Source organism: Babylonia areolata, chromosome 22 (genome assembly GCF_041734735.1).
Source record: "Babylonia areolata isolate BAREFJ2019XMU chromosome 22, ASM4173473v1, whole genome shotgun sequence".
Classification (NCBI taxonomy): domain Eukaryota; kingdom Metazoa; phylum Mollusca; class Gastropoda; order Neogastropoda; family Buccinidae; genus Babylonia; species Babylonia areolata.
This window is the reverse complement of record NC_134897.1, coordinates 46285667-46299079: the sequence shown is the minus strand read 5'-3', so window position 1 is coordinate 46299079 and position 13413 is coordinate 46285667. Positions and strand designations below refer to the sequence as shown.

Here is a 13413-nt window from a genome sequence, read left to right as displayed (position 1 = left end):
CAAGCTTCCGTATTCCCTCAGCGTAAAAATCTTTGGACTGATGTCTCAGCCAGTCGCTCACAACACTTTTGACTTCATCGTCACTTTCAAACTTCGTGCCTCTCGTGAACGCTTTCAAGGGACCAAACAGGTGAAAGTCTGAAGGGGCAAGGTCTGGGCTGTAAGGGGGATGAGGGAGCAGTTCCCAGCCCAGCTCGTTGATTGTCTGCACCGTTCGGGCTGCTGTGTGAGGCCTTGCATCTTTGGCACCCACTGGCAGCTGACCTTCGAGTAGCCAAGGTCATCATGGACAATTTTGTGTGCTGTCCCAACAGATAAGCTTAAAGTCCTTGCAATGTCATCCACTGTCACCCTTCTGTCAGACTGAATGAGGTCATTGACTGATTCGATCACCTCAGGAGACCTAACTTCTGTAGGCCTTCCAGGCCTGTCTTCATCCTCAACACTGCTCCGTCCTTCTTTAAACAGTTTAGCCCACTTGTAGACATTTTTTCGGCTGAAACATGTGGCACCATACACATTTGACATTCTCCTATGAATTTCAACTGGTTTGCACCCTTCAGCAACCAAAAACTTGATAACTGACCGCTGTTCAATCCTGGAGCATGCTTCTTGGTCAGCCATCTTTGTTAATCGCCAAAACTCTCAAAGTTTTTTTTTAATCTGCAAAACAAATTAAATCCATGTGAAAAAGAAGTAAAACAAAAAAAAAAAAAAAAAAAAAGTAAGCTTCTATCTGTATTAGAAGTCCTTATACCGAAAAATTCACCTTATTTATTGAATGACCCTCGTATATATCACTATTCCACCGACGGATACATCTCACAGTTCAACTGACAGATACATCTCACATACATCTCACAGTTCAACTGACAGATACATCTCACAGTTCAACTGACAGATACATCTCACATACATCTCACAGTTCAACTGACAGATACATCTCACATACATCTCACAGTTCAACTGACAGATACATCTCACAGTTCAACTGACGGATACATCTCACATTTCCAATGACGGATACATCTCACAGTTCAACTGATGGATACATCTCATAGTTCCAATGACTGATTTATCTCAAAACGGCCACTGACTGATGGCTTTGCTGACAGATATATGTGTGAGGGCTGTTCTGACAGATGTATGTGTGAGGGCTGTTCTGACAGATGTATGTGTGAGGGCTGTGCTGACAGATGTATGTGACAGATGTATGTGTGAGGGCTGTTCTGACAGATGTATGTGTGAGGGCTGTTCTGACAGATGTATGTGTGAGGGCTGTGCTGACAGATGTATGTGACAGATGTATGTGTGAGGGCTGTGCTGACAGATGTATGTGTGAGGGCTGTTCTGACAGATGTATGTGACAGATGTATGTGTGAGGGCTGTGCTGACAGATGTATGTGACAGATGTATGTGTGAGGGCTGTGCTGACAGATGTATGTGTGAGGGCTGTGCTGACAGATGTATGTGTGAGGGCTGTGCTGACAGATGTATGTGACAGATGTATGTGTGAGGGCTGTGCTGACAGATGTATGTGACAGATGTAGGTGTGAGGGCTGTGCTGACAGATGTATGTGTGAGGGCTGTTCTGACAGATGTATGTGTGAGGGCTGTGCTGACAGATGTATGTGACAGATGTATGTGTGAGGGCTGTTCTGACAGATGTATGTGTGAGGGCTGTGCTGACAGATGTATGTGACAGATGTATGTGTGAGGGCTGTGCTGACAGATGTATGTGACAGATGTATGTGTGAGGGCTGTTCTGACAGATGTATGTGTGAGGGCTGTTCTGACAGATGTATGTGTGAGGGCTGTTCTGACAGATGTATGTGTGAGGGCTGTGCTGACAGATGTATGTGTGAGGGCTGTGCTGACAGATGTATGTGACAGATGTATGTGTGAGGGCTGTGCTGACAGATGTATGTGACAGATGTAGGTGTGAGGGCTGTTCTGACAGATGTATGTGTGAGGGCTGTGCTGACAGATGTATGTGACAGATGTATGTGTGAGGGCTGTGCTGACAGATGCATGTGACAGATGTATGTGTGAGGGCTGTGCTGACAGATGTATGTGTGAGGGCTGTGCTGACAGATGTATGTGACAGATGTATGTGTGAGGGCTGTGCTGACAGATGCATGTGACAGATGTATGTGTGAGGGCTGTGCTGACAGATGTATGTGACAGATGTATGTGTGAGGGCTGTTCTGACAGATGTATGTGTGAGGGCTGTTCTGACAGATGAATGTGACAGATGTATGTGTGAGGGCTGTGCTGACAGATGTATGTGTGAGGGCTGTGCTGACAGATGTATGTGTGAGGGCTGTGCTGACAGATGTATGTGACAGATGTAGGTGTGAGGGCTGTTCTGACAGATGTATGTGTGAGGGCTGTTCTGACAGATGTATGTGTGAGGGCTGTTTTGACAGATGTATGTGTGAGGGCAGTGCTGACAGATGTATATGACAGATGTATGTGTGAGGGCTGTGCTGACAGATGTATGTGACAGATGTATGTGTGAGGGCTGTGCTGACAGATGTATGTGTGAGGGCTGTTCTGACAGATGTATGTGACAGATGTATGTGTGAGGGCTGTTCTGACAGATGTATGTGTGAGGGCTGTTCTGACAGATGTATGTGACAGATGTATCTGTGAGGGCTGTGCTGACAGATGTATGTGACAGATGTAGGTGTGAGGCTCACAAACACACATACTGACAGGGGGTCATGGTGCCAGTGGTTTGGCTGACAGGTTCAAGGTCATGGTGCCAGTGGTTTGGCCAACAGGTTCAAGGTCATGGTGTCAGTGGTTTGGCCAACAGGTTCAAGGTGCTGTTTGAGGACGGAATGGAGAAGATGGTACGAGCCATAGACCTGGTCATGGCCCAGAACCTCCCCCTCGGACAGAGTGTGCTGGTCACTGGCGACGACGGGGTCAGCGACCCAGGCATTGTCATCAAACACATCGTCGATGACAACGACGAGGGGGAGAAGGAGGTGGTGGGGCGGGGAGGGCGCCTGGTGAGGGAGAAGGGGGAGGCGTTGTACGATGTGGCCATGGACGACGGGTCTACCAAACGGTGAGTTGGTTTTTTTTGGTTTTTGGGGTTTGTTTGTTTTTTTTTTCGTGGGGAGATGGTGTGGTGAGGGACAAGGGAGTTGGAGAAGGGGTGGGGTGGGGGGGAGCGAGGCTGTCTGGTTGGTTTTTTTTCTTGATTCCAGTTTGTGTGTGGGTGTCTTATCTGTGTGTGGGTGTCTTTGGCTGTCTCAAGACCAGTTTGTGTGTGGGTGTCTCATCTGTGTGTGTGTGTGTGTGTGTCTTTTCACTGTTTCAAGACCAGTTTGTGTGTGGGTGTCTCATCTCTGTGTGTGCGTGTCTTTTGCTGTCTTAACCCTTTCGCTGCCAGGAAAATAACATTTAAGTGAAATCTATTTGCCAGGGTTTTTTCACAAAAAACGGGTATAAATTCTCAAAAAATTCTGTGCTATTTGTAAAAATAACCTAACGTCTTCTCTGTTTCACGATGAGTTCCGAACATTACTTGATTACTACAACCTTCGTTCTGGCAAACTTGTCATCCTCGGAGACTTCAATTTTCATTTCAACAACCAAACTTCCTCTGATGTCAAACGCCTATGTCTATCTCTGTCCAATCATTCTCTCTCTCAGCTCGTTACAGAACCAACACACAGATCTGGCCATACGTTGGACTGGCTCATCACACGTGATTCTGATGCTATGATTGCGTCAGTGACTGTAACTGACGAACTCTCTTCCGACCATTCTGCTGTATTATTCTTGCTTAATATTTCAAAACCTACCAGAACCAAAAAATCCGTTACTCGTCGCAACCTGAAATCCATCAACATTAACACTTTTTCTTCTCAAGCTGCTGAACGCCTTTCCAAAATTTCTTCCCACACCAATGTCTCTACACATTACAACACTGTCCTCTCTCAACTGCTGGATGAACATGCACCCCCCACTACCCGCATGCTCCCTGATAGACCTTCCGCCCTGTGGTACACACAAGACATTCGACTTGCAAAACGCAAACGTCGCCAATTGGAACGGCGATGGCGATCAACAAAACTGAAAGTCCACAATCAAATCTTCCGAAAACAAATAAATAAAGTCAAACATATGATCTCATCAGCGAAGACAAACTTCTTTTCTTCTCAAGTTCTCGATGCCACATCCACCAAATCTCTTTACACTATCATGTCAAATCTTCTCGGCACTGCAAAAAAGACTCCTCTTCCTTCTGCCTACACTTTATCTGAACTCCCCAATGTCTTCTCCTCTTTCTTTTTTGACAAAGTCCAGAATATTCGTACCATCTTAGACCAAATGCCTTTCCAACCTACTCATCCTGATCCTCAATTCAACGGCACTCCTCTCCATTCCTTTAATCCATTAACTGAAACAGATGTCCATGAAATCCTCAAAGAAATGACAATAAAATCCTGTGAGCTCGATCCTATACCAGCCTCTGTTTTTTCTCAGTGTGTCTCACAGCTTCTCCCCACAATCACCAACATTGTCAACTCATCCCTTCTCACTGGAACGTTTCCATCCACTTTCAAAACTGCAATAGTCCGGCCTCTTCTGAAGAAATCCAACCTTGACGCAAACATTTTGAAAAACTATCGACCAGTTTCTAATCTTCCATTCCTGTCCAAACTCCTTGAAAAAGCCGTCCTGAAGCAGCTCAACAATCACCTTTGTTTCAACAATCTCATCCACCCATTTCAGTCTGCCTATCGTGCTGACCACAGCACCGAAACCACTCTCCTCCACATCCTGAATAACCTACTGCTAGCGTCCGACTCAGGACAGATCTCCCTTCTCACTCTTCTCGACTTGTCAGCCGCCTTTGACATGATAGACTATTCAACCCTTCTTTCCCGTCTTCGTTTTACATTTGGTGTCAACGGCACTGTTCTAAACTGGTTCAAATCTTATCTCACTGATCGATTCCAGTCTGTCATTGTTGATAATTTCCAGTCTGAACCCGTTAAAATTGAACATGGAGTCCCACAGGGATCTGTTTTAGGCCCAGTGCTCTTCACACTGTACACTGCTCCTCTCGCTGAAATTATCAACCGCCATAATGTCAGTCATCATTCTTATGCTGATGACATTCAACTCCAGAAGAGTGATACACCTGAAAAACTGTTGTCGCTCTTGCAAGAAACATCTAACTGCTTCCTGGATATTCAAAATTGGATGACTCTAAATAAGTTACAATTGAACGCAGACAAAACTGAAGCAATGATCATAGGAACTAAACAAAAACTCTCTTCCATTACAACTAACACAATCAAACTTGGCAGTACATCCATCCCTCTGTCCACTTCAGTCAGGAACCTCGGCGTTGTCCTTGACAACACACTGTCCATGCAAACATTTATCAATCAGACATGTCAATCCTGCTACTGTCAACTGCGGCGCATCAGTTCCATCCGGAAATATCTGTCCACTGACGCAACATCTAGACTTGTCGTTTCTCTCATTCTCTCTCGCCTTGACTACTGTAACTCTCTATTGTCTGGTTTGCCTGCTTCATCCATTCAGTCCCTTCAGCGCATACAAAATTCTGCTGCCCGACTCGTCCTCAGAAAGAAAAGATCTGAGCACACCACTCCTCTTTTGCAACATCTCCACTGGCTCCCTGTCTCACACCGAATAAAGTACAAGATCAGCACTCTATGCTACAAATGTATTCACAAATCAGCCCCTTCCTATCTCTGTGGCTGCCTTCACCTCTACACTCCATCTCGCTCACTACGATCAGCTTCGGATCCACTCCACTTACACATACCCAGATTCAAACTCTCGACTGTTGGCCACCGTTCTTTCTCTGTCTCTGGACCTTGCAATTGGAATGAACTTCCTCTTTCGCTTCGTCAAGTCTCCACACTCAGCTCTTTCAAGTCTGGCCTTAAAACCCACCTCTTCCCAAAATAGCCTCCCTTCCCTGCCTCTTCCTTGTCTTTTTAGGTTTTTTTTCAGTTTTAGAGTTATGCTTGCGTGAGAATGACTGGTGCGAAAGCGCTTTGATTTGTTTATGCACAAGATTTAGCGCTATATAAGTACCATTATTATTATTATTATTATTGGAGAAAGACCCATAAAAGTATGTTTTCTGAAAGGTAAATGAATAAAGAATACAAAACACATGATGTTTTCCCATTTTTTTATATTTTCAGTGACATGCTGTTGTTTTGAAATCAGTGTTTTGTTTTTTGTCACATTTTCAACTTGTTCATTACAAACATTAGTCAGGTAATTTGCAACAAAATATCGTATTTTCTGGACAAATGGATATCTGCACACACAAAATCATATAGAATAACCGCAATATAAAAAATTTTCAAAAAGAGACAGATACACAGTGCATTGTGACTTCTCCAAGTGATAATATGGATGTGAGGCCACGCCCCCTAGCCCCCTCGGTCCCCACCCCCCTCTTCTTCACCCCTCTCACACGGTCACTTCTTCCAGTTCTCACCAGACCGCGTTGGCTGAGTGCCAAGAAAATCGCTCACACTGTGTCCTGCTAATAATTCGGTCATTTTCTGTCATCTGCTACAGCTGTACAGCCGGCATCACGTACTGATAGTTGTACCTTAGCCTCTCTCTTGATTGCTCCCTTAATTTTCTATCAAATCATCCTAAAAATGTCTATCACTGTCTTCTCCTTTGAATTTACACTTTAATTCTTTCTGAGCATCAGCTAAAGAAAGCAATCTTGGTTGATTTAGTTCACCACGATCGCATGTTTTGAGCACGGCATCAGTCCGACATTTTGTTGAGCGAGTGAGGAGAGGAGCCAGGCAAACACTGCGGCCAGTAACCCAACCAAAAAGTTCAAATAAAGGACTGCCTCATGACGTAGATGGGGTTTCTAGCTATAAATAGACTCTAGAAAGATTCTCCAAGCTAAAGCTACCAGTATTTTTGTCAATGAACTGAATGCAAACCAGGGAAAAGTCAGAATATTTCGATGACAAGTTAATGCTTGCGCTGACGAGTTATCTCGTCATATAGGCAGCCTAGGGATTAATGCCAGTTTGTGTGTGGGTGTCTCATTTCTGTTGTGTCTTTGGCTGTCTTAATACCAGTTTGTGGGTGGGTGGCTCATCTCTATTGTGTGTGTGTGTGTGTGTAAATGTCTTAATACCAGTTTGTGTGTGTGTGTCTCATCTGTGTGTGCGTGTCTTTGGCTGTCTTAATACCAGTTTGTGTGTTGGTGTCTCATCTGTGTGTGTGTGTGTCTTTTCACTGTTTCAAGACCAGTTTGTGTGTTGGTGTCTCATCTGTGTGTGTGTGTGTCTTTTCACTGTTTCAAGACCAGTTTGTGTGTTGGTGTCTCATCTGTGTGTGTGTGTCTTTTCACTGTTTCAAGACCAGTTTGTGTGTTGGTGTCTCATCTGTGTGTGTGTGTCTTTTCACTGTTTCAAGACCAGTTTGTGTGTGGGTGTCTCATCTCTATTGTGTCTTTGGCTGTCTCTGTGTTTTCTGTAAGTGTGGGGATGGCTTTTTCTTTTTTCCAGTTTGTATGGGTGTGTGTCTTGTCTGTATGCTTCTGTCACTGTCTTTCTGTGAATGTGTGGATGGCTTTTTTTTCCCCCTGTTTGCATGTTATCACTCTCTTTGGTCTTTTGTGAATGTGTAGATGGTTTTTTTCCCTGTTTGTGTGTTATCACTCTCTTTGGTCTTCTGTGAATGTGTGGATGTTTTTTTTTCCCTGTTTGTGTGTTATCACTCTCTTTGGTCTTCTGTGAATGTGTGGATGTTTTTTTTTCCCTGTTTGTGTGTTATCACTCTCTTTGGTCTTTTGTGAATGTGTGGATGGTTTTTTTCCCTGTTTGCATGTTATCACTCTCTTTGGTCTTTTGTGAATGTGTGGATGGTTGTTTTTTTTCTCCCAGTTTATGTGTGTGTGTGTGTGGGTGCCTTGTCTGTGTGTGTGTGTGTGTGTGTGTGGGTGCCTTGTCTGTGTGTGTGTGTGTGTGGGTGGGTGCCTTGTCTGTGTGTGTGTGTGTGTGTGGGTGGGTGCCTTGTCTGTGTGTGTGTGTGTGGGTGCCTTGTCTGTGTGTGTGTGTGGGTGGGTGCCTTGTCTGTGTGTGTGTGTGTGTGTGTGTGTGGGTGCCTTGTGTGTGTGTGTGTGGGTGCCTTGTCTGTGTGTGTGTGTGTGTGTGTGGGTGCCTTGTCTGTGTGTGTGTGTGTGTGTGTGGGTGGCCTTGTCTGTGTGTGTGTGTGTGTGTGGGTGGGTGCCTTGTCTGTGTGTGTGTGTGTGTGGGTGGGTGCCTTGTCTGTGTGTGTGTGTGTGTGGGTGGGTGCCTTGTCTGTGTGTGTGTGTGTGTGGGTGGGTGCCTTGTCTGTGTGTGTGTGTGTGTGTGTGTGGGTGCCTTGTCTGTGTGTGTGTGTGTGTGTGGGTGCCTTGTCTGTGTGTGTGTGTGTGTGTGTGTGGGTGCCTTGTCTGTGTGTGTGTGTGTGTGTGGGTGGGTGCCTTGTCTGTGTGTGTGTGTGTGTGTGGGGGGGGGGGGGTGCCTTGTCTGTGTGTGTGTGTGTGTGGGTGGGTGCCTTGTCTGTGTGTGTCTGTCGCTTTCTCTGTCTTTCTCTTCTGTCTCATGGAATTGTTTTTCTGGATGTGTTTTCATGTTTTTTGAAGGAAATCAGTGTAAAATGTTTGTTTGTTTGTTTGCCCCTTCAGTAGGGCTGTGGGCAGATGATCATCTCTGTGTCTTCCATGAATGAATTATCTGTCTCTGTGTCTCTCTCTCTATGGTTATGTCCCTCTTTCCTGAAACCAGAGCACACAGTATGTATTTGTTCAAACTGAGTTTAGTGCATGCATGAAATACATTTTTTGAATTGAAAAAGAATATCAGTGTTGTGCATGTTCTTTCTGGTGATATGTTCATATGTATGTGAGTGTGGGTATGTGTGTGTGTGTGTGTGTGTGTGTGCATTCTTTCTGGTGATATATTCATGTGTGTGTGTGTGTGTGTGTGTGCATTCTTTCTTGTGATTTATTCATATGTGTTTGTGAGTGTGGGTGTGTGTATGTGTGTGCATTCTTTCTGGTGATTGATTCATCTGTATGTATGTGTGTGTGTGTGTGCCTTCTTTCTGTGGATGTATTCATTTGTGTGTGTGTGTGTGTGTGTGTATGTGTGTGTGTGTGTGTGCATTCTTTCTGATGATGTATTCATTTGTGTGTGTGGTTTCACAGTCTTCAGTGTTCATCAGTGTGTGTATCAGAATCAGAATCAATTTTACTGTGAGTTAAAGCTGAACAAGGTGTGTAAGACAAAGGTGTATGTGTGTGTGTTGTTGGTGATGGAGGGTGATGACAGCTGATGAGTGCAGTGTGGTCAGGTGTCGGCGCTCCCAGCTGATCCTGTCCGAGGACCAGGCCTCCTGTCTGCTGAGTGACGACGAGTATCGCGCCACGCTCGGCGAGACGGACCTCTCGCTGGTCAACACCGCTGATGTCTCCCTCGGTCAGTGTCTGGGGCAGTGGGAGTGTTTTCCCTTTGATGTGGATTCCCTCGGTCAGTGTCTGGGGCAGTGGGAGTGTTTTCCCTTTGATGTGGATTCCCTCGGTCAGTGTCTGGGGCAGTGGGAGTGTTTTCCCTTTGATGTGGATTCCCTCGGTCAGTGTCTGGGGCAGTGGGAGTGTTTTCCCTTTGATGTGGATTCCCTCGGTCAGTGTCTGGGGCAGTGGGAGTGTTTTCCCTTTGATGTGGATTTCCTCGGTCAGTGTCTGGGGCAGTGGGAGTGTTTTCCCTTTGATGTGGATTTCCTCTGTATTGGCATTTTGGCTTATATTATATATAGTGAGTGATGGCCTTGAGGTAACGTGTTTGCCTAGGAAGCAAGACAATCTGAGCGAGCTGGTTCCAATCACGGCTCAGTCACCAATATTTTCTCCCTCTCCACTAGACTTTGAGTGGTGGTCTGGACGCTAGTCATTCAGATGAGACGATAAACCGAGGTCCCGTCTGCAGCATGCACTTAGCGCACATAAAAGAACCCATGGCAACAAAAGGGTTATCCCTGGCAAAATTCACTAGAAAAAAATACAGAAAAAATACCCCCCAAAAATGGGTGGCGCTCTCTGTGTAGCGACGCGCTCTCCATGGGGAGAGCAGCCCAAATTTCACACACAGAAATCTGTTGTGACAAAAAAGAGACATGCAATATATCTGTTTATCATTTATTCTTAGCATTTAATCCTTTATTTCTCGGGAGTGAGAGTATTTTCCCCGTGATTTGGATTTCCATATTGGCATTTTGGCTTTTTATGTATATTTATTCTTGGCATTTTTCCTATGTTTCTTGGAAGGAGTGTTTTCCCTATGATATGGATTTCCATATTGGCATTTTGGCTTTTTAAAAAAAACATTTACACTTACGGATTTCCGTATTGGCATTTTGGTGATTTTTTTTAATATATTTATTCTTGGCATTTTTTCCTTTATTTCTTGGGAGTGGGAGTGTTTCACCTGTGCTTTGGTTTTCCATATTGGTATCTTGCTATGTTAAGATAGGTTTATTTTTAGCATTTTTTTCTTTATATCTGGGAAATGAAAGTATTTACCCTGTGGTGTGGATTTCCGTTTTGGCATCTTGCTCTTTTTAGAATATATGTATTGGTGCATTTTTTTTTCGTGCTTGTTAAAGAAATGGCAGAATCTTCCAGACAAGATCTGCATTTCCTTCAGTATCTAAACTTTAGCCTGCCTTTAGAGAAATGACAAACCATTCCAAACAAGATCCCCCATTCTGTCTAATCTTTTTTTTTTTTTTTTTATCTGTTAAACAAATGGCAAAACATTCTGAACAAGATCTATACTTCTTTTTAAAAAATTACTTGCCAGTTAGAGAAATTCCTGAACAGGATCAAAGTTTCTTTCTGAACATTTATTTTCCTGTTAGAGAAATGACAAAATGTTCTAAGCCTGTCTGCGAGAGAAACGACAGACCATTCAAAACAAGATCTTCATTCTTTCTAATTATCTGCTTGTCCTTCAGAGAAATGGCAAAACATTCTAAACGAGATCTACGTTTCTTTCTTAACATTTTCTTAGTTGTCAGAGAAATGGTTAAACAGTTTGGTAACTTCCAAAATTTCCAGAATGCTGTTGCGGTATTGTGGTCATGATCAGTTTTTGCAAACTGTATCTTCGTTGATGCGAACGCTGATTGGATTTTCCAGACAACGTGATTCAGGGCAAACGTCTTCGCACCAAAGGGTCTCCGGCCGTGGGCATACCGAGGATCGTCAGTAAAGCCAGCACCAGCTCTGCTGTGTCTGACGACGAAGGGAACAGCTACAGCAACAGTAAGAAGCCTGGTGAGAAGGGCCAGTTGTCACATCATTTTGTATCAGTGTGTTTAGTGAGAAGACAAGGGCCAGTTGTCACATCATTTTGTATCAGTGTGTTTAGTGAGAAGGGCCAGTTGTCACATCATTTTGTATCAGTGTGTTTAGTGAGAAGGGCCAGTTGTCACATCATTTTGTATCAGTGTGTTTAGTGAGAAGACAAGGGCCAGTTGTCACATCATTTTGTATCAGTGTGTTTAGTGAGAAGGGCCAGTTGTCACATCATTTTGTATCAGTGTGTTTAGTGAGAAGGGCCAGTTGTCACATCATTTTGTATCAGTGTGTTTAGTGAAAAGACAAGGGTCAGTTGTCACATCATTTTGTATCAGTGTGTTTAGTGAGAAGACAAGGGTCAGTTGTCACATCATTTTGTATCAGTGTGTTTAGTGAGAAGGGTCAGTTGTCACATCATTTTGTATCAGTGTGTTTAGTGAGAAGGGTCAGTTGTCACATCATTTTGTATCAGTGTGTTTAGTGAGAAGACAAGGGTCAGTTGTCACATCATTTTGTATCAGTGTGTTTAGTGAGAAGACAAGGGCCAGTTGTCACATCATTTTGTATCAGTGTGTTTAGTGAGAAGGGTCAGTTGTCACATCATTTTGTATCAGTGTGTTTAGTGAGAAGACAAGGGTCAGTTGTCACAATCATTTTGTATCAGTGTGTTTAGTGAGAAGACAAGGGTCAGTTGTCACAATCATTTTGTATCAGTGTGTTTAGTGAGAAGACAAGGGTCAGTTGTCACATCATTTTGTATCAGTGTGTTTAGTGAGAAGACAAGGGCCAGTTGTCACATCATTTTGTATCAGTGTGTTTAGTGAGAAGGGCCAGTTGTCACATCATTTTGTATCAGTGTGTTTAGTGAGAAGACAAGGGCCAGTTGTCACATCATTTTGTATCAGTGTGTTTAGTGTGAAGACTGGTGAGACAAGGGCCAGTTGTCACATCATTTTGTATCAGTGTGTTTAGTGAGAAGGGCCAGTTGTCACATCATTTTGTATCAGTGTGTTTAGTGAGAAGACTGGTGAGACAAGGGCCAGTTGTCACATCATTTTGTATCAGTGTGTTTAGTGAGAAGGGTCAGTTGTCACATCATTTTGTATCAGTGTGTTTAGTGAGAAGACTGGTGAGACAAGGGCCAGTTGTCACATCATTTTGTATCAGTGTGTTTAGTGAGAAGGGTCAGTTGTCACATCATTTTGTATCAGTGTGTTTAGTGAGAAGGGTCAGTTGTCACATCATTTTGTATCAGTGTGTTTAGTGAGAAGGGCCAGTTGTCACATCATTTTGTATCAGTGTGTTTAGTGAGAAGGGCCAGTTGTCACATCATTTTGTATCAGTGTGTTTAGTGAGAAGGGCCAGTTGTCACATCATTTTGTATCAGTGTGTTTAGTGAGAAGGGTCAGTTGTCACATCATTTTGTATCAGTGTGTTTAGTGAGAAGACTGGTGAGACAAGGGCCAGTTGTCACATCATTTTGTATCAGTGTGTTTAGTGAGAAGGGCCAGTTGTCACATCATTTTGTATCAGTGTGTTTAGTGAGAAGACAAGGGCCAGTTGTCACATCATTTTGTATCAGTGTGTTTAGTGTGAAGACTGGTGAGACAAGGGCCAGTTGTCACATCATTTTGTATCAGTGTGTTTAGTGAGAAGGGCCAGTTGTCACATCATTTTGTATCAGTGTGTTTAGTGAGAAGGGTCAGTTGTCACATCATTTTGTATCAGTGTGTTTAGTGAGAAGCAGAATGGGCAAAAAGGCTGCTTTAGAGCAACTTATTACAGATTTAGGCTACTTTTTGTATTCATGTGTTTTGGTTTCCTCCTGAAATTGCGCGTGTGTGTGTGTGTGTGTTGGGAGAAGGGAGGAAAGTCCCGAAAGGGGACTGGTTTTGCATGTGAGGAGCATCTTTTTACAGTATAAGCTTAGTTTACTTCTTATTTTTTCTATATCTGCAGTTGACTTTTGTAATTTTTTATTGTTACACCCCATGCCACTAAACCCTGAGTGGTGGTCA

General features: G+C 43.8%; 1 protein-coding gene across 5 annotated transcripts in view; it reads left to right on the top strand.

The window, feature by feature from the left end:
• LOC143296874 (uncharacterized) overlaps positions 1 to 13413 on the top strand; it is a 110974-nt gene that overhangs the window by 73434 nt on the left and 24127 nt on the right. For 4 of the 5 annotated variants that reach the window (XM_076608851.1, XM_076608852.1, XM_076608849.1 and 1 more), the window contains exons 29-31: positions 2822 to 3079; positions 9391 to 9515; positions 11234 to 11371. In XM_076608851.1, coding sequence (XP_076464966.1) covers positions 2822 to 3079; positions 9391 to 9515; positions 11234 to 11371 — 521 coding nt within the window. The remainder of the gene's footprint in view (positions 1 to 2821; positions 3080 to 9390; positions 9516 to 11233; positions 11372 to 13413) is intronic. The other variant, XM_076608853.1, reaches the window with a different exon arrangement.